A 19,666-nucleotide genomic window follows, 5' to 3' on the forward strand; every position below is an offset into this window, starting at 1 on the left:
AATAATTTAGCATGAGGATTGAAACCCTAATCTCGGAAAAAGCAAAAATTTTCAAACCCTTGCATTTTTGACTTAGAAGCAAAATTTTCTCAATCTGAAGACATGGGTAGGATCAACACAACCTAAAGAACAAAACCCTAATCCTAGAAAAAAGCAAAATTTTCGAAGCCCCACTTTTTATATCTAGAGGTGAGATTTTCAAATTCTGACAAAATGGGTAGTAATAAAATAGCTTAAAGAGAAAAACCCAAATGTCACTTTCAAAAAAGCAAAAAAAAGCAGAAAAAGCAAAAATTCCTAAAAATAGTAGGTTGTCAGAAATGACCCAAAGCAATTGCGATCCTCGTCCTTCAGACCTTTTGAACACTTTGACAACAATCAAATTCAATTCTGAGCATAAATTCTCAATCTGGCTCAGAATGACCTCAAAACTCTAACTCTTTAACTCTCTCAAAATGAAGGTTAATGAAAATGCAGAGCTAGGACAAAACCTAAAAAAGCGAAAAATAGGGGGTCCCCATCTGCGATGGGGTGATGTGTGAATTAGGTCACAACAGGGTCCTTAGATGAAGTGGCAGCCTCTGGCCTTCTTATTGGTATCTTTTCCCGCACATAGGCCTCGGGTGATTGATTGGGGTTCCTCTTGGTCCTCTTTGATGTTAGGGTTCCCCTGCTGGCCTTTGCCTTTTTTCTTTTCTTCTCGGGATTTACAACCTCTTCTTCCCTTGGTGCACTTCATGCGCCTTTGTCCTCTAAAGAATGAGAATCAAGATTGCCCATCATATTATAGGTGAACTAAGTCCCTTCATGAGTTAGCCTTTCTATCTGCTAGGACAGCGAGTTGTCTGTATATCTTCGAGGACCTTCCATGATGGACTCCAAGTCTGTGATTGGGTCTTGGGCCTAGTTAATGGATGGTGGGAGGTATTTGACTACCTCATATTCTTGGGTTTGTAGACAATCTCCATAATCAACTACCTGATCCGAGACTTGGCGGTACTCGAAATCTCTCATTTGCTGAACATTTAACTTTGTGTATTCTTGCTGGTGGACCTCAAAGTCATCTAGGCAGTTAGCCTAGTAGTCCTCTATGGATGCCTTACCCCTATAATGCCTGCCACAAGCCTTCTTTCCTAGCCCAGTGGGGTTGAAGTATTTCCTAGGGAGATGCTCTTGCAAGCAATATGTTGCTAATTCATCAAAGGATTCCTCAACCTGGACAGAGTTTTTGAAATACACATCATTCTTCCCTATGACCATTGGGAATGTGAACCCTGACTGTTTCTTTTCTCTGAGTATATGCCTTGCTGGGTGTGCTTGTCTTGCAACTTCTAAAAGGACCATTTTGTCCGATGGGTAACGGGGAAGTCTGAATGGTGCTCCCTCGAAGCCTGAAATTTGATATAGGAAAGGAGAGGGAACTGAATAAACCACGCTCCATACTTCCATATCAATGTGGTAGCCTACTTTGACAGCCTTATGTGTAATCCCCCTTGCATCATCCTAACCATGCGCATTGTGAATGCATCATTTGCGCGCTCATACTGGCCGATTGCATAAGCAATGTTGTTTTTCTCCCTCTGAGCTATGTTATAATAATGCAATTGGGGGTAGCAGTCATATACCTTCACTTGATTGGGTCCTTTTAAGTGATCTTCATTTAAAACACCTCCTTTGCTATTTAACCACTTTGATAAATTTTAACCTCGTTTTATGTTTTAAAATCTTGGCCTATTTGGTAAAAAGGTGGATTTGCCTTGAGTATCAGGCTTCAAACTTGCTGATGATCAATCTTGGATTTGACAATATCTTGGGACTTCACCTCAGGCTTTGTTAGCTTGGCAATCTGACTTAAATGCAACATCTTGTTTCTTCCCTTCAAGATTTAAACTCTCTAGAATTTAAGACATTTGATCAATTTAAAATTCCGGGTTAACTAGATTTCAGATTGGATCACCTTCTCAGAGCTCAAACTCTTCGTAACATCGACTTCCCTGCTCAGCTCAAAATTTCACTCAGGACCTCAACGAGGTAACAAGACGAGAAGGGGGGGGGGACCCTGTCAACGACGGGGAGTGTGTGCAAGGCACAACACAACCCACTGACTTACTAAAAATAGAAAGGTTCCCTCATGATTGCCTCCTAACTTACTATAAATAGTAAGTATATGAAACTGAGCCCAAACGAAGTCCAATCTTGAACACTTCTGACCTCTCGAATGGGAATAAGCCTCTTGCACTGCCAACTGGAACCCTCTAACCATTCGTCCTAGCCTACGAGGGCCAATAATAGGCTAATCCAATCATAAACCATATCATCCCAAAGAGGGGACATTACAGCACTCTAGCGACACTATTCACAACAGTATTCACATTACTATTCATGCCACCTTCAATCTGCATCATAGCTTCTTATTTGAACCAAAACTTTCACCATTAAGTTCAGAAGTAAACTTTGAAGATGAGTTCACCTCTCATGGAAAGTTGTGGTTTCGTCCAACCTTCAATTTCCAAGGGGTTTTGTCCTCGGAAAACCAGTCACTGATTCTCAGCAACAATGGAGAAGTAGCCTAAATATAATATTCCCATAACATACTCTTCAATGAAGACTAAGTTCGTTTATAAAGACTTCCCAACCTCCAAGTGAACCTCCATGCTCAATTTGGGATAAATCATCCTTTATTTATTAATTCCTCCTTATGAAGTAGCTTCTCAAACAAGTTGGAGAGCTTTATTAAATAAAATGACTTTATATTGTCATTTTATAAAGTCACTTTATGAAAACAACTTAAATACTCTTTAACCCCCTTTATGTCATCATATCATAAAGTCATTTGATATAAAGAACATTATTAAAGTTAAAGTTGATTTGACTTTAATAATTTAACTTAAATCATTAAACCCAGGATAATTGCCAATATCAACTTAGGGGAATAATCCATCAAATTTCCAAATATAGATATGATGCCAAGTGACCACGTCTGTGACTTACTATAAATAGTAAGTATGAGCAAAACATCCAAGTGACTTACTAAAAATAGTAAGTGTGAATCAACGTGTCCTGAATAATCTCTAGAAGGCTCACCACAAATAATATTGGACACAGCTGAATAATATTGAAATAAGCACTAAAATTTGGGGACATTACAAATGTGATAACCCCTAAGGTATCACATAATGTAAAAGTATTTACATAATGTCAATATATTTATAGATTAATTAAATAAGTTCCAAATAAATAAATGATTAAACTAATAAAATATATTTAAACATATAATAAATGTTAATCAAATATTTAATATATTTGAATATGACAAAAGAGAATTATTTAATATTTAATAAATCTTTTACCAAAAAAATAATAATAATAATAAGCAAAGCAAATAATAATAAATACACAAACAAGTTAAAACATTTAATGCCCCCCCCCCCCCGATTACCTCCGCACAAGAGGTGCGACGGTAATCACAGCCTCACCACCTCACCCCTCCATGCGGAAGGGCACTGTGAAGGGGTACAACCCCTCACGAGATGCTAATAAATACGGGGAAAGGAGAAGGCAAGGGGAGTAGCAACCGGCGTGGGAAGGAAGGAGATATTGGCTGTGCACAAACAGGTACGTGTAATGTGTTTCACGTAATGTTAATAAATGTTAATATCTAAATAACATTAATAATATGTTAATATATGTAAATGGAGTATAAGGGTCAGCATGCTATACAATTTGTTTTATTTTAATAATGAATATAAGTAATATGTGAATATCAAGAACGTAGGTAATTAGCATGTTGATATTATTTACTTCGTTAATGAATGCAATATATAGTTTAACACATTAGGGAATGAACATATTTGATTAATGAAATTAATAACAATATGTGATAGTTAGGCATATTTAAATATATGTTAACAAATACATATCAAGGAATGGTTAAGAATATGTGTTAATAATGTGAATTAAGAAATGGAAATAATAATTAAGTTGTCAAATGCAATATAAATATGATTAAATAATGAAGGCCATAGGGGGGGGACTCCCTTAAGCCTAATGGAGGGATACGCGAATCCCTGGTTGGCAGTATATATATATATATATATACTGATGATCTATATGCATATATGAATGGCTTGGTTGACAAGTTCATCCAAGAAGAGACGGATCTGGCCGGTCCCCTCTAATGGACTTGGGTTATGAGGAACATCACCCAAGGCAAGGAATTGACTTATGGTCTGCCTTGGATGGCTTGGGTGTAAGAAATTACACTCAAGACAGGGATCGAATTAACTTTCGATTTCCTGGATGGCTTGGGTGTAAGAAATTACACCCAAGACAGGAATCATATTAAAACCTTGGTTCCTGGATGGCTTGGATGTAAGAAATTACATCCAAGACAGGAATCGAATTCACCTTCGTTTTCCTGGATGGCTTGGGACCAAGAGTGGTTGCAAGAAGGTGAGCCTCACAGCTGCCTAAGGACATACTTTGTATGGCATCGTATCCTTTTTATAGATAAGAATTGTGATTAATGTTAATTAAGTAATCTTAAAATTAAATTGCAAGATGATTTAGTGACAAATTGGTGTATATGTTGTATTCTAACGATTTGTTTTGCAAGACAGTGATTCCTATAGTAGGGACATTACAACAAAGTTCTTCCATTCAACTAATCAACTTCATGTAAATAAATCTAAACTTCAAGAAGTAAAAACCATGCAACAGGCAGAAACTCATACAATGATCCACTATATCTTCAATGAAATCAAGTATTTATTTCACCACAAACTTGGTAACAATTTCTCCTCCTCCTCTCCTCTTCTTACTATTCTACCTGTTGATCAACTTTTCTTTGACTATTAACTATTAACCTTTACAAATGAGAAAGTTGAGCCTTATATAGAGGTCTCAATTACAATTCAAGGGTCAGGATTGATTTAAGATCAATGGCCAAGATTACATGATGAAACCCTAATTAGGGTTATTTACAACTAAATCCTTTTTGACCAATGAGAAAATTACATTGCTTTGGAGAAATGTCCTTTGAATGTGGACCAATGAGACACGAGGGTAGGTATTTTGAACAAAATTCGATGTACTTCATCTTTGATTACCCAAATGGTAAGAAAAATCACAAATTTTATTATTGGTCAAGAAGATATTCCATTATTTTATTATTGCTAGACTCCCTCGATTGTATTGTGCATTGTTAATAATTGTTTCTTTTGTATTTAGTTGTGTGTCTAGGTTAGTTTAGTTCTTAATGAGCTGCCCCTTATAATTGGAAAAGAGGTTTTACCTCACACATCATTTTGTTTTGTCTTGTCTTGAAAAAGACAAATTAAAGTGCTAACATGTAGCTAACCACCACCTAGTCCATCCATGCCTGAAGCCTTTCAGATCATGAAATTGATAACTTGAAACCACACCAGGGGATAATTCACTTTCTACCAAAAAACCCTGCAAGACACAGTCTTTCAAGACAAAAGAAATAAACTCTAGAATAATAAAACAGTATATGATAAATTGTCTTTGGATAGTTTAGATCATCATCATTCAGTGCGGAAGAAAAAATTGTAGTAGTAGGAGCATTAGAAGGAAGATGCTTATTTTCTTTTTTCTGAGAGAGTTTCTACAATGTTATCAGTATATTGAGTGTTGTCTATGCCCCCCTTTCTATTAAAAGTTTGTTCTAGGCACTATTTTGATTTGCTAGTGCTGTTATTATTTCATGAATAATCAGATTATTAGTGTTGTTGCTTGTTTTGTAGAAAGTTTCAAAGTTTTATTCAACAAATAATGTTAATACGATTTAGTCATGTCATTTTATCATATCTGCCATTTTGTTTGTCTTTGTGAATTTATTATTAGAAACACCCTGGATTGTTCAATTCATACACTTAGAATGTGTGGTCAATGGGTTTTTTTTATCCTTAATTCATAACTTATTGCTCTTTTTACATTTGGAGGTTGCAGAAGACAGAAGTTATGTTAAGACATAAAATACCATGGTGATCTTCTTATTGTTCAGGAAACAAGCACGAGATTCAGGTGGAACTGGAAGGAATAGGCGGTGGAGGTCTGATCTATTTAGAGGTTTGAATCTTAATAATTGTGCAGTTCTTGCATGCCAGGCAACAATTCAGAAATCCTAACAGTTAAATGGATATGATCAAAGTTGATACTAATTGTCAAACTAAATTTTTTTCAGGGGAGAGAGGGTTGTAAATAAGTTAAGGTTCTCTTTATTTTTCTATCCTTGAATATAGGACACATCTCTCCAAAAACGTTTTTTGGATTGACATTTATATTTCTCCATGGTTCCCATTTTACATTCATTCTTATCTTTCGGCTAGATAAAAATGGCTCATAGTGATTTCCACAAAGACTAGTGGATTTTTGCATTTGTATTAATCTTGATGATAAGATTTTCTTTTCTTCTGGAAGCTGATTAAAAGCTATGTTTTATTGATAGTCTCCAAATATCTTCCATGGTTTTACTTCTATCAGTTTAATTTTGCAACAGTGTTTCATTTCATTAAGACATCTTGTAGTGTCATTTTCTTTAGAAGAATTTTTTTTTAAGTTTCATATATACAGGGTGTGGATAATTTTATTATATATATATATATGTGTGTGCATGCATTTATACATATGTACACACACACAAACATAGATATGGGACATTCTTTTTATCCTCGATAAGCTGTTTCTAATAGCTAAAGTTATCTAAGTTATAAAAGAAGTGTGTTCTATCTGCAAAGTCTGTTTCCACACTTATTTCTTTGATCTGTCCATGGTTATGAGTTTTTTCCCTTCTGATTTGGATAGTTTACTCATTACTGAACCCTTAAATTTATTGCAGATCAACTATAAAGATTTTGAAGAAATAAATGCAGAAAAGAGTGGATGGAAAATACCTTTTCTTTCAGATATTCAATTGGCTAAAGGCTTAGAATCTGCTTTGAAAACAGTTTTTGGAACTGAAAATGTTAAAGTTCGTGATTTTGTACTGTCTTCTTTTGGAAAAATAGAACCACTTCTTGACATTGGTAAATTTGAAAAGAGTCAAAATTTAGAGGGGAACTTGCAAAACACGCAGTCTTTTGAAAGCATGTCAACTGAATCATTCCTTAATGGCAAGACTGAGATACATAATGAATATGAAATAGAAACAGGCGACACTTTCTTGCAATCAGTTGGAGATGCAGGGTTTTCAGATCAAAATGAATCTTCTAAAGGAAAAAGTAGTCCTGGTAATAAAGGAACAATGAAACTGACTGATAGCAGTATAAGCTCAGAGTTTGATTTTTGGAAAAATTTGTCAGATAATATCAATCAAGCAGTTGAAAGAGCTGGGATAAACAAAGTTGGTTTTCCTTCTATTGAGAATGTTAGGTGGAGTGGAAATGAAATTATTAAGAATTTAGGTTTGCAATCACAAACCCAAGCAGATGAACGATATGTGGAAAGTGGGCTTGCTACCCCAAAACTAACAATAGATGATAATAATCCTATTACACTGCCTGAAGTTCATGAGTCGCAATTTAAACTCGTAGATGTTAAGAAGACATCTCATGATATTTTAGGACAGACGGAGAGTATTCTTGGTTCTTTGATGATGCTTACTACATCTTTAACATGCCATAAAGGGAATGGCAAAAAGGCAGAGGGTAAATACAGGACATCTTTAGGGGTGGAAACATTTCCAGAATCACCTAGTTCAAGCAAGAATGCACTGCATTCAACTGCAGCATCTTTAACAAATGGAAGACAGGAGGAAATGAAGAGAATGTTTACAACAGCAGAAAGTGCCATGGAGGCTTGGACCATGCTAGCTAGTGCACTTGGGTGCACAAGTTTTATCAAATCAGAATTTGAGAAAATATGTTTCCTTGACAATCGAAGAACTGATACTCAGGCAAGAAGCTTTGTGCTGACTATCCTGATGTAAATTCATCATTCAATTAGTTTGATTGTGTTGATTCTCATGAATGGAGTCCTGTATCTTCATGAATCTGGTACCTTTTGTTTTGTCTTCATAAGAGATTATATTACTTGGATTGTGTATTACTTTCAATTGGTTGCAGGTAGCAGTCTGGAGGGATACTTCACAACAAAGGTTGGTCGTTGCTTTCAGGGGTACAGAACAAGTATGGGATCCTTTATTGACACCTATTGGAATAACTGCTACTCTACTGTTTTTCTAGTTGTAGAGCTGAATTTACACTTTTAAGAAAAAAGTAAAGAATGTAACTAGGTTTCATTACTTAAGTAGCATGGTCAATATTTAATTCAGTTTATTCCCTTGTTGCTTCATCATTTGCTAGTTCACGTACATTAATAATTTGTGTCTATGATTCCAGACAAGATGGAAGGACCTAAGAACCGATTTGATGTTAGCACCTACTGGGTAATTCTTCTACCCACCAAATGGATATAGAACCTATATTAGTGCCTTTTTATCATCTTTAACTATAATATTTTATATAATTATATACTTGGTACAATTGTTGACCCGTATGGTGCACATATGCAGAGTTTATTTAGTTATCTATTTCTAGATTGGTTTGGATTTTGTTTTCATCAAAGTTGACTTGGATATAAGTTGGAAGTGCTGTATCAAAGTTAAAAATAGTTTTTTTCAGTTTTCCAAATCAACATATTAGTTATATAGAAGCCAGCAAAGGGAAACCTTATCAGTTATTTGTTGATGATGCTTGTATGCTACATTGTGTTTTGATTGTTATATTACCTTTGCTTGATGATATATCTCTTCTTGCTTGTACTGTCATTGGCTTAGAGAGAATTTGATCCCCGTGCTTGTTTTTGTGCTGGTAACATGCATTTAGTCCTATGTGGTTGTTTACTGACTAACTCTTACCAGTTACAGAAGTATAAGGAAATTTATATTAATAGAACACATGAATAGAACAATATAACTCATTGTGCATATTTGGAAGGCATAACTTTCATTCCAACTAATAGATGTGCAAGATATGCAATAAGTAAAATGACATTCGAGAGAGATGTGCTGATTGCAAACAACTACATATAAATAGTGTACCGGGCTGGTTAAGACCACCAACCTCCAGTTACTGTCGATTGCCAATCCAGAGGTAGTCAAGAACTAATCCTTTTAGTTACAAAATATAACAATAATTATTTAGCCGACTACAACTATATACCTTTGCTGACTACATCAGCTCCCCCAAAAAGAAAGTTGTATTCTAGATGACAGATGAAATTGGGAGGTGGATGACAACAAAACAAAAGAAAAATTCATTGACAGGGTTGAGAAGATGTCCTTGGATGTACAAAGGATGTAGGGGTAGATTCCTAAGAGTTTTGTTGTTGAAGGCATTGGAGGTGTTGGTTGTACACCAATGCTCCTGGGCTGCCTTCACCTTATAGGTGGCCTCCATTTACTACATTTTGGTCTTCTCAAGCTCCCGTTCCTTCTCTAGTAGCTTGTCATCCCTCTTTATTGACTGTCATTCTTGTTCGCCAAGATAGGTGTTCTTCTCTGCAATTGTCTATCCTTCTCTATCAACTAGTTCTCTCTTTTAGCCATTGTCTTCTCCAATGTGGTAACTCATGTGTTCTCTTGGGCTCATTGCTCCTAGGATTTCTGAATTTGATCGGCCAACTCCTTTCTAGCATTCTCAGCCTGGCGAAGGGCCCTATCTCGTGACTGGGTGGCTGCAATGTCCCCTCTTTGCTAGTTGCCACTTAGGAGCATGGATTTTCTTGTTAGCCATCTTTGCAGGCAAATTTACAAGTTAGGAGATGATTGGCTAACCAAAGGGATTTGTACATAGTCCTTTTCTTGGCCTTGGTGAGCTTATGCTATGTAAACTTTATAATATTTCATTATAAAGTTACTTTTTCTAAAATTAGACATATTTTATAAAGTAACTTTATAAAGAGGGGTTAATTAAATTGTCAATGATAAAATATAAAAGTTACCCCTTTATGCACGCCTAACTAAGAAAAAAGGCAATTAAACTTTAAATTAAAAATGGCCCCATCAATGATGAAATGTAACCCTCAAGCTAGGCACCCAAGTTGAGGGAATATTCCTTGGGAATTGTGGCATATTGGAGCCCTAATTTGGGCATTGGGTTTTGGAGAGCATAAATGAATGTGTATGGCAACCATTTTGGCATTCTCTTGTTCATTTTTTTTCTCTCATTTGGGAAATTGCAGCTTTGAGATCAGATCAGTAGCATACAGGTGTTGGAGAATGAAACTCTTCAATTCCAAGCAAGATTGGATGAAACCCGAGGCCATATTTCAGAGGAATTCACTCAGAATTCCTGTTTCGGTTTCAAAATTCAGTCGTTATCAGCATTTACAGACCTGGAACAACAAGGAGATCAGTTATTGGAGGCAATTGAGGGCAACAAATATCATTTTCTAGCTCCAAATGGTCACCTTATGCTAGCCGTACAATCATGATGTCATCAACAGGGTTGAATAAATAAATCAATAGCAATAAGGGTTTGAATATTGTAGGAAATTCATTGTTTGTGTTAGAAATCAACAATTAAATTGTTTTATCAGACTTTCTCAGGCTTATTTGAGCAGGGTGAGTGTAATGCCCCCTTTTCCACTCTAGTTGGTTTTGGGGACTGTTGGCCAATTCCGAGACCCGTTGGTCAATCAGAGGCAGAAATTAGGGTTTCCGATTTTCTAGGAGGATGCTTTGGCAGTTTTAGTGCCTTGCATGTTGGAATTTTACAATTCTGATTCTCGATTCCTTTTAGGTTTTTAGAGAGCTTCACGATGGTGTGACATGCAACTGATTCTAAGGACTTTTCCGAACTTACTATTTTTAGTAAGTGGGGGTGAGGATAGCTTATTTTTTTGGGATTTTCTGGGTTTTTGGAGAGCCTCGCGATGGTGTGACATGCAAACGAATCCGAAGACTTTTCTGAACTTACTATTTTTAGTAAGTTGTGACGATTAGTTAGAATGTGGTTAAAATGCATTTGGACACACTTACTATTTTTAGCAGTATGCTATTTTTAGTAAGTGCTATTTTTAGAAGGGTTTCAGAAGGTTAGTTCAAGTGGCTATTTCAGTTAGGTCAGTTTGAGCAGTTGGTCTTCCAGCATTTTTGGAGATATTTTGGCAAGTCTGAGCTTATGTTGCGCGACTTCATATGGTTGAGGAAAAATATTTATAAGTGATTTATTTATAAGGCATGATGGATGCCTTAGAAAGAAATAAGTTAATTTTATGAAATAATTCACTTTATTACCTTGGACGCCATAACACACTTTATTGATATTTTTATGAAGTATATTTGCTACCTTGAGGGGGGTCAATTTGTTGGAAAATGTTGTTTAAAGTTGGATTATAACTTAAGGCAATATGGACGATTTATTAAAGGGATTGCTTAAGTTATATTAAAGTCATTTTCTCAATTATATGTTGGGCGCTCTCATTATGTGTTGTTTGCATTTTAATAAAGTGTCTTGTCTAGGCAAAATGGGACGACTTGGTGAAGGGATGAAATGAAATGCAAATTAAAGTGAATTTGAATGTCATTGTTTAGTTCCACATTGGAGAGAAAAGGAGGTTCGATTTGGGAGAAGGTTATAAATAAGTGCCTTGGCCTTCATTTGAGACTATCTATTGCTTATCATAACGAAGTGCTACTGAAATCATTTCAGACTTTGCTTCGAGGGATGCTTACCTCCCAGTCTCCTTCAGTTTCGAGCTTGAAAGATAGCCCCTAGCTAAATATTGTGATTGTTTCTCACTCAGAGGAGCAGGTTGAGCTTAAGGAAGATGAAGTTATTTGATGCTTTTGATTGTTGGAGTGTTGTTTCAGTGTTGGAGTTTGCTGTTTGGTATGGAGCTGATCGTGAAAATCATTCATAAGTCTCTGGGAGTCCAGTCACCACTTCTGGGTATCTTTCCTATGTCTTCCTCTATGTTAGGCGTTTCATTTTGCTAAGTTGTGTGGGTTTTGGAGTTGATTTGGATTTTCTAGAGAAAATCGCCCTACTTCCTAGGTCGTACCATGCTGGAGAGTGTATTGGAAAGCGTGTAGTGATGATTTGATCCGAGTTGTAGCGGTCTATTGGTTTGGGAGTGGACGCCTTGTCTCCTGGGCCCCTTGGCATTTGATTTCACATCATTCGAAGTTGCGAGGACAAAGTTATGAGCATTTAGGTGAATTCTAGTCTTGCTGGTCTGTATTTTCAGATTGTTGTTTTTCATATCAAACCTGCGTTAATTACTTGTTTAAGTACTTTCATATGCTGGATAGTTCTTATTTGTTAGAGGATTGATTCCTAAAATTTTGGTGTGTTTGGAATCTTGGATATCATTTTCCTATTGTAATTTGCAAGCTAATGCTCTCATTGTAACACTGAATTCAGTAGTACTGATCAACCTTTATTTAGCTGCATTTTACATTTTGTATTCCCACTAAAAATTGATAGAGGATTGCCTAGCTGCGTATTTGTTCTTTCAGAAGTTTTCATAGTCCTCCCGCTGAATAAGTAGTTGAGTGATTTATTTCCATGTTTGTAATTGTTACCCATTTTCTTTTTCCAGCTCAATCAAGTGGGGTTGTTTAAGTTTTACAGCTTTAGGGAGTGCATGTCTGTTGTTCGAATATTTTTTGCCAAGATGCTACAGAATGCCATAAAAGAAATTCAGATAAATGCAAGTGTTCACAAACAAGAGCCATACAACATTGCATATTTGAAAAGGCATTTTCTTTATTCATAAATGTCAAATGAAATGCTCCCACACAAGCTGTGGGAATGACTACCTATAGTGCATTATCAAAGGAAACGATGCATATAGAAACAAAGTATAAACAAAGATAAGGGATCCGTAATTGCCTCATAATGACGAACCCCCCACAGTTGAGTAGCTTCACATCCAAGCTCCTTCACAGTGGTCCCTTGTTGCTCCAAGTGTCTGCAAAAAGATAGAGGAAAATTGTGTCAGAGCTCGGGACACCATATCTTTGCATATACATCGTCAATACATGCACAATCTACTCCTATAATGTGTTATATCAGTCTAACCATTATATGTATTAACAGAAAAGCAAGAAAACAAATCTGGAACTCATGGTTTTGTCTGACAAATTTGTCCAATGTGCAGATACAGGTAAAGTTTTATTGCTGATTACTTCATTTAAATATCAGCATGTGGGGAAAAATGGGCTCCCACGAGGGTTGAACTCAGCATGTATGCTATTAAGGACAGATTATTACAACAAAAATGAAACAATCCTTACCCGTCTCCTACGGTGGTCACAATAAAGGAGTACCTGTCGCTCATGGCAATAAGCTGATAGGAACATGTAGGTCCTAGATGTCATTACCGGCATACTGTCACAAAGGAGTACTCATTCACAGAGACCATCGTATAGGAGAGATAAGAAGGTTGCATGATCGTCATAATAATTACAGTTAGGAAAGAAAGCTTATCATTTAATATGCCAGTATCAAAGGGATGCCATTACAATGTTCCAGAAAGCTACAGTGCAACAGTCATAAAATCAAAACGGAGATCAGTGGTCACTGAAGGCAGATTTTGTTCAAAAGTGCAGTCATAAAAGATACTTCTAAAAGCTATTACAATGTCTAAGGCAGTGCCATGAAGAGGTGATAACTGTTTGTAATGGCAGAAAGCAAATCACAGTGAATATTCAGTGATCACAGAGAGGTTTTTAGGACAGAAAGCTTCATTTAGGGACAATGTTGTAATCAAAAGGTATAATATTATCTAAGACAGCCATTGTAGAGCAGCAAAGGAGGGATTTTCAAAGCCACATGGAAAGAAGCTTTGATAGCAGCACTATCCACTCAGGAAGGAGCCAAAGGTGCAGTCATCTTCTTTAGAGCAGCCATAGTATGGATAAGTAATTCATGCATGATTTTATAGGCATCTGCAATAGCAATGAGTCCATGCTAGAATGAAATCCAAGCAACAGGGGGCTGTCAAAGCCCATGACAGCAAGGCATATTCAATGATGACCAAGAATGCACAATAACAATATTGAGGTTTCAGACTTGTAAAGGAAGACACAGCAGTCTCAAGTGTCAAGAATCAAAGCTAAGAGATCATGGTAGTTAGCATGAGATAAGGCAAAGATGCTGTCATAATGCACATTAGAAGAACAACTATAAAAGAGGTTGTCACAGTCAGGAGCAGCAAATGGCAATAGAGGACTGAGACCAAGTATAGAATGGTTAAAGTCTTCTAGAAAGTCATGGAGCAGCCAAGGATCAACATATGGTTCAGTGGATGGAATAAACCTAAGACCATGCAAAATGTCAAAGGTAAAAAGAAGATGAAAAGTTTCAAGAGACATTCACAAAGATCTCTCAAGAGCCAACAGGAACAGTCATATGTGTGGGCAGCCTAATAGTACAGTCCCTGTTTACCTTTGAAGCCTATAGAAGGCGTTAATACAGTGAAAAGGGCAAGGTCACAGTCCAAGAGAGTAGCATGACAGTTATTAATGTGTGAACCATCAACAAATACATGATTTTATTCACAGTATTACTGTCAAAAGTCATATAGCAGCTATAAGAGGAATTGACAGAGCACATGTTATGAGCAGTAATGATACAGTCATCAGCAATATCTCTTATAGAAAATCATGGCAATCAATATGTATGACAGAGGTAGATCAGTCCATATACCAATGTCAAAGGCACTCATAGAATAATAATAGTTTCTCTAAGAAGGTTTGCAAGACATGAATCAACATCTCAATGTAAGATATACTCAGAAATAGTCACCAATTTGCAGTCTAAATATACAGTGAGCAGTCATTCTCAATATTGCAGCCTTTAACACAGAACAATCATGAGCATGGAAAAAATGCATGAGTGGCATCCAAGATAGGAATTCTATTCAAAGCTTCAAAGAGTTTATTAGAAGAAACATTTCTATCTTGAAAGCATAAAGGTTGCAATGCAATACATGAGACAAAGAGAAGTCACATCTTCTGAGAAGGTTATAAGGGTAAGATATTGTAGGATATCTTATTACAGCATTCAAGATACAAGTACAGTGAATCCAAGACATAAGAAACAGTTTCATAAGCTCAATGACAATCATTACTGTCAAAATCATGACCAGGCTTGTCTCAGTCAAACAAAATCAGAGAAAGCTGTTAAAACACTCTATGAACAACAAATGATCCTAATACAAATACAGAATCCATTCGCATCACAGTCAACCAAGAAAGCAAGGATTCTAGACACTGAGCAGATTTTTACAGATTAAGGGAAATAGTTTCACAGAGCGGCCTAAATATGCCTTAAAACACAGCAAGATCAAAGGGGTATGGCAGTATGGCAGTATTGGAGCAAATAAAGGACTAATCATAATATCATAGTTATGATGGAGGCTATTCTTAGTGACAGTCTATATCATGAAAAGCAGAGGATATTATCGTAATATTGTCTAAGGTAAAGGAAAATGACAATCTTAAGCATGTCAATACACAAAGAATACACAGAGATGAGATTATATTGTTGTAGCTCAAGTCGCTGAAGCAAGAAAATCACAAGAGCAGCGATATTACCCACGTTTTACCAGTAAATCTGCTAAAATAGAGTTGTTTTTTGGAGAAAGATCTTACCAATGGCGGTCTGCAATACTTTCCAGAGGCTTCCAATCGTACCCAACTATGGCGGCACCCAACACTCAGAATAAATCATTATGCCCTTCGATTTCTGCAAAGGTTCTTCCAAAAAAGATCAAACCCTAGCTCATGGTGGTAGCAGAGAAGGAGGAGAGATATCGATGCCAAGAGAGGAAGAAATGAAGTGTTTTTAGGGTTCATTACCCTATATTTCCTTGTTTCTCTTTATTTTGTTTCTTCTCTCAAATATCTCCCATGATTTGTTAAGGAGGTTGATATTTTTATCCCTCAAAAAATCGCCAAGGTGTCATATTTAAGTGATTTGCTATATCACATAGCTTTTAAATTATTGAAGAATATGTGATAGGTGATTTTTATTTATCACATTAAAATTAGCATATAATTATTGTTAATTAAGTGATAGTGAAAAATATCTTATCACATATTTTTTAATAATTTTATGAAAATAATATAATTATTTAATAAGGCGACAAAGTTATAAATCACTTTAGTAAAATAATTTTATTATTTGGATTTATTAATGTCTTGACTTAAGTTCAATAAATTAAATAATAGGATTATTTATTAAAGTGATTTGTAGCTTTGTCACTTTATTAAATAATTTTCTTATTTTTATTTATTCTTTGGGCTTAAATGTAAATGAATAAAGAAAGTATTTATTAAAGTGATATTTAATAAATCACTTTATGAGATATTTTTCTATTCATATTTATTGATAAAATCAGGGATATTTTTGCATTAATGAGGTTTGCAGGCCTATCTGAAGATATTTTAGGGGTCATTAATGGGTATTTAAGAGCTTTTATGGCAGAGTATGGACGGGCTTGACTTTTTGCCCAAGTATTTTCTCTTTCAGACCTGTTTTAGGTCTTGGAAAGGGGTTTTTTTGGTTTTGCTCGCCCAAGAGGAGGTGCAATTTTATATTCCTTGTTTGCTTTTGGAAAAGCATATATACCTCCTCCAGTCTTCATTATAGGGGTTCTGACTTGTTCATCTTGAGCAAACTGTAATTTTAGAGTTCTTTCTATAGAAGTGGATGATTTTGTAACACATTTTCAGGAGTAATACAGATTGGTGATACCTTTTGGCAGTGATAATAGTTTGTACCTTCTCATTTTTTTTTTTACTGTGTCTCTTTAGTGTTAGGTAGTTCTTTGTGGTTGGCTTTTGTAATGATTGTCCTCCCGCTGAAAAGTGGTTGACTGTTTCTACTTTAAGTTGCTCTTGCTTGCTGGACAAGCAGATGGAGTTGGCTTGCCGCCCAGCATTGTATTTTCAGTTGATTATTGGAGGTAATGATCCCCTGTTCATTGTATGCTCTCACCTTCCCACATTGGGCTCTTGGTGATCAAAAAGTGGAAGGGTTATTTTTCAGTAGTATTGTGATTATCTTTCCTAACCTTAATGGGTGCTTTGTGATGTTTGTAACTGGAAATAATTGAAAAAAAAGTAAGGGGATATTTTAGTGAGCAATTCTTTGAGGATTATAGGGCAAATTCAGAGATCTTGCTTGGGAGCCTAGTAGAATTGGTAGAAGATTTACGTGATTCTTCAATAATTGTTTTTGATAATTCTAGTAGATGCAAATAAACCTCATTGGAGGTATTGTCATAGCCTGATAGCTCCATATTGTCATTCCTGGTGAGACTCATCAATAAAGAGTGCACTCCCAGGCTAGGCGTTTGGACTCTTGGTATGAAATTTGTCTATTTGTGGTGAAATAAGCACATTTATTGAAATTATAGTTTGCTGTTGTAAATTTCAGAATTCTGGAATTATTTTTCAGTCAATTTATTTCTTTTTTTTCCGCATTCATTATTCATCGAAAGCCAAAAAAACACACAAAAAAAATCATAAATTATCAAAACAAAACAAAAATCAACAAAAACCCCTTTGCTGGTCAAAGATAAAATTGAAAACAAATCAGCAGATTGGGAAAGATTTCAGTCCAAAATCTTACAATGGTATCAAAGCTGTGATCCTGCCAGCCTTAGGGTTACTAGTTAATTCTATGTATCCTAGAAGAACTGGGCCATACAAGTTTTACACTCGTAGAAGAGTACTTGGACAGTTGAATTTTGTTATAGGTTCTCCAGTTGGTGCAATTATGGGTGATGTTCATGATGGTAATAGAAGCCCTTGACAGGATCAAAGAAAGAATCCCCTTGATCTTGATGAGTTACTGAGAACCCTGGCTAACTCACAGCCGAGGATTGTATAGGCACTCAATAGATTATAGGACACCTTGGACATGATGGACTTGGGACGTCACAAAGGTAGGCATGATAGACACAGCAGATCAGTTTCACCTGCAGGGAGCGTGGCAGCAGCAGGGCTCCCTCATCGTTGGGAAGTGCATCCATCTCATCTTGGCGTGACAAAGCCCAAACTAGGACAGCTGACAAACCTATGCACCCCTGTTTCCTTCCTAGAGACGAGCCTCCACCTGTAGACCCATAGGAAGGCATTGCATTTGAGGACATGTTTATTCCTGCCAGTGATGAGTGGGCATGTCTCTCGACAGATGTTAGAGATACCTTCCCACTACACCAATACTATATGTAACGTAGGGATAATATAAGAAACCGCAATGATAGAGGCCCTAGACAACAACAACAAAATATTGAGCTTAATCGGGCTATCAGTAAGGTCACCTTATCTCCATTTAAGGTCACCTTAACAACAATTCTCTCGATAAATTCTTGCAGATTGCCGAGAATGCTTTATAACAGCAAGGGTGGCAAGCTGTACTCTCCAAAAAATTATTTTTCGTGGCCATATGATGGTTTGTACGCTATGCCAGCATGAATATTGCACAATTTGAATTTGTCAATGTTGAGGTTGTATGGACTTGAGGGAATGAAACCATATAGACTTTTGGATATGGCATGCAATACTACAAAGACTCGGTTGTACGATATCAAGCAGGTATTGTATTTTGAATAGTTGTCGATGTCGTACAACGAAAGGGTGGGTTCATACGATAGAGATAGGGTATTGTCGTACAATGCATATAGGGAATGATGGCGTACAGAATAAATATTTTGCCGCCATATACATTTTTCATTGGTTGTACACTACTACAAGGAGGCCATATGTGGTAAGATGAAGTAGGTCATACTAGGCAGGATAAAGTAGATCGTATGATGTAAAAAACTGTGTACCAACTATAAGTTTCGTACATAAATCTTACGAGTTAAATGTCATATCTTGGTGTCTTGTAGATGCCATACTTGGAAGTGAACCTTTGAAGGATGTCGTACAAGGCAAAGTATCTTTGTTGGGCGATTTTGTACATTGTCAAGATTTTGTTATATATTGCCAAAGATTTGTTGTGCAAGGTAAAGTTCCCTTGTTGAGAATGGCTTGAGAAATTTATAAGTTCCTAGTGGAGAATGGAAGATATAATATGGACGTGAGTGTAAAAATTAAATTGGTTGAGTGTGAACACACTTTTACTTTTTCGAATTTATTGATTCTCCACTTTAAATTTTTCATTTTGTAATGTCCCCTTCCCAGCAGTAATCAGTTTATTTGACCGTTAGCTCATTCCGGAGACCTGTAGGCTAGTCGGAAGGAGAAATTAGGGTTTCCTGCCTCTGGGAGGATGTTTCAGCATTTTCGAAGGCTTGCATGTTGGAGTTGTCAGTTTGGGTTCTGGATTCCTTTTGGGTTTTCAGAAAGCTTCACAATGAGGGTATAGGCATAGCAAGCAATGGAGTTTGATTGACTTACTATTTTTAGTAAGTGGAGGCAAAAAAAGCTAATTTCTCTGGGTTTTTCTGGGTTTTCTGAGACCTCTGTGATGGTATGACATGCAAATCAATTTGAAGACCTTTTCTAGACTTACTATTTTTTAGTAAGTTTGACAGCTGCTCAAAATGTGGTAAAAATCACTTTGGAAACACTTACTATTTCTAGCAGTATGCTATTTATAGTAAGTACTATTTTTAGCAGCGCTATTTTTGGCAGGGGTTTTGCATCTTAGCTCAGTGGCTATTTTCAGCAGTGTTATTT

General features: G+C 36.2%; 1 protein-coding gene across 2 annotated transcripts in view; it reads left to right on the forward strand.

Annotated features, from left to right (window-relative positions):
* LOC131057374 (uncharacterized) overlaps positions 1–19,666 on the forward strand; it is a 339,223-nt gene that overhangs the window by 155,309 nt on the left and 164,248 nt on the right. For both annotated transcript variants that reach the window (XM_057991535.2, XM_057991533.2), the window contains exons 7-10: positions 6,026–6,090; positions 6,860–7,915; positions 8,085–8,147; positions 8,361–8,407. In XM_057991535.2, the coding sequence (XP_057847518.2) occupies positions 6,026–6,090; positions 6,860–7,915; positions 8,085–8,147; positions 8,361–8,407 (1,231 nt within the window). The remainder of the gene's footprint in view (positions 1–6,025; positions 6,091–6,859; positions 7,916–8,084; positions 8,148–8,360; positions 8,408–19,666) is intronic.

Source organism: Cryptomeria japonica, chromosome 5, assembly GCF_030272615.1.
Source record: "Cryptomeria japonica chromosome 5, Sugi_1.0, whole genome shotgun sequence".
NCBI lineage: Eukaryota > Viridiplantae > Streptophyta > Pinopsida > Cupressales > Cupressaceae > Cryptomeria > Cryptomeria japonica.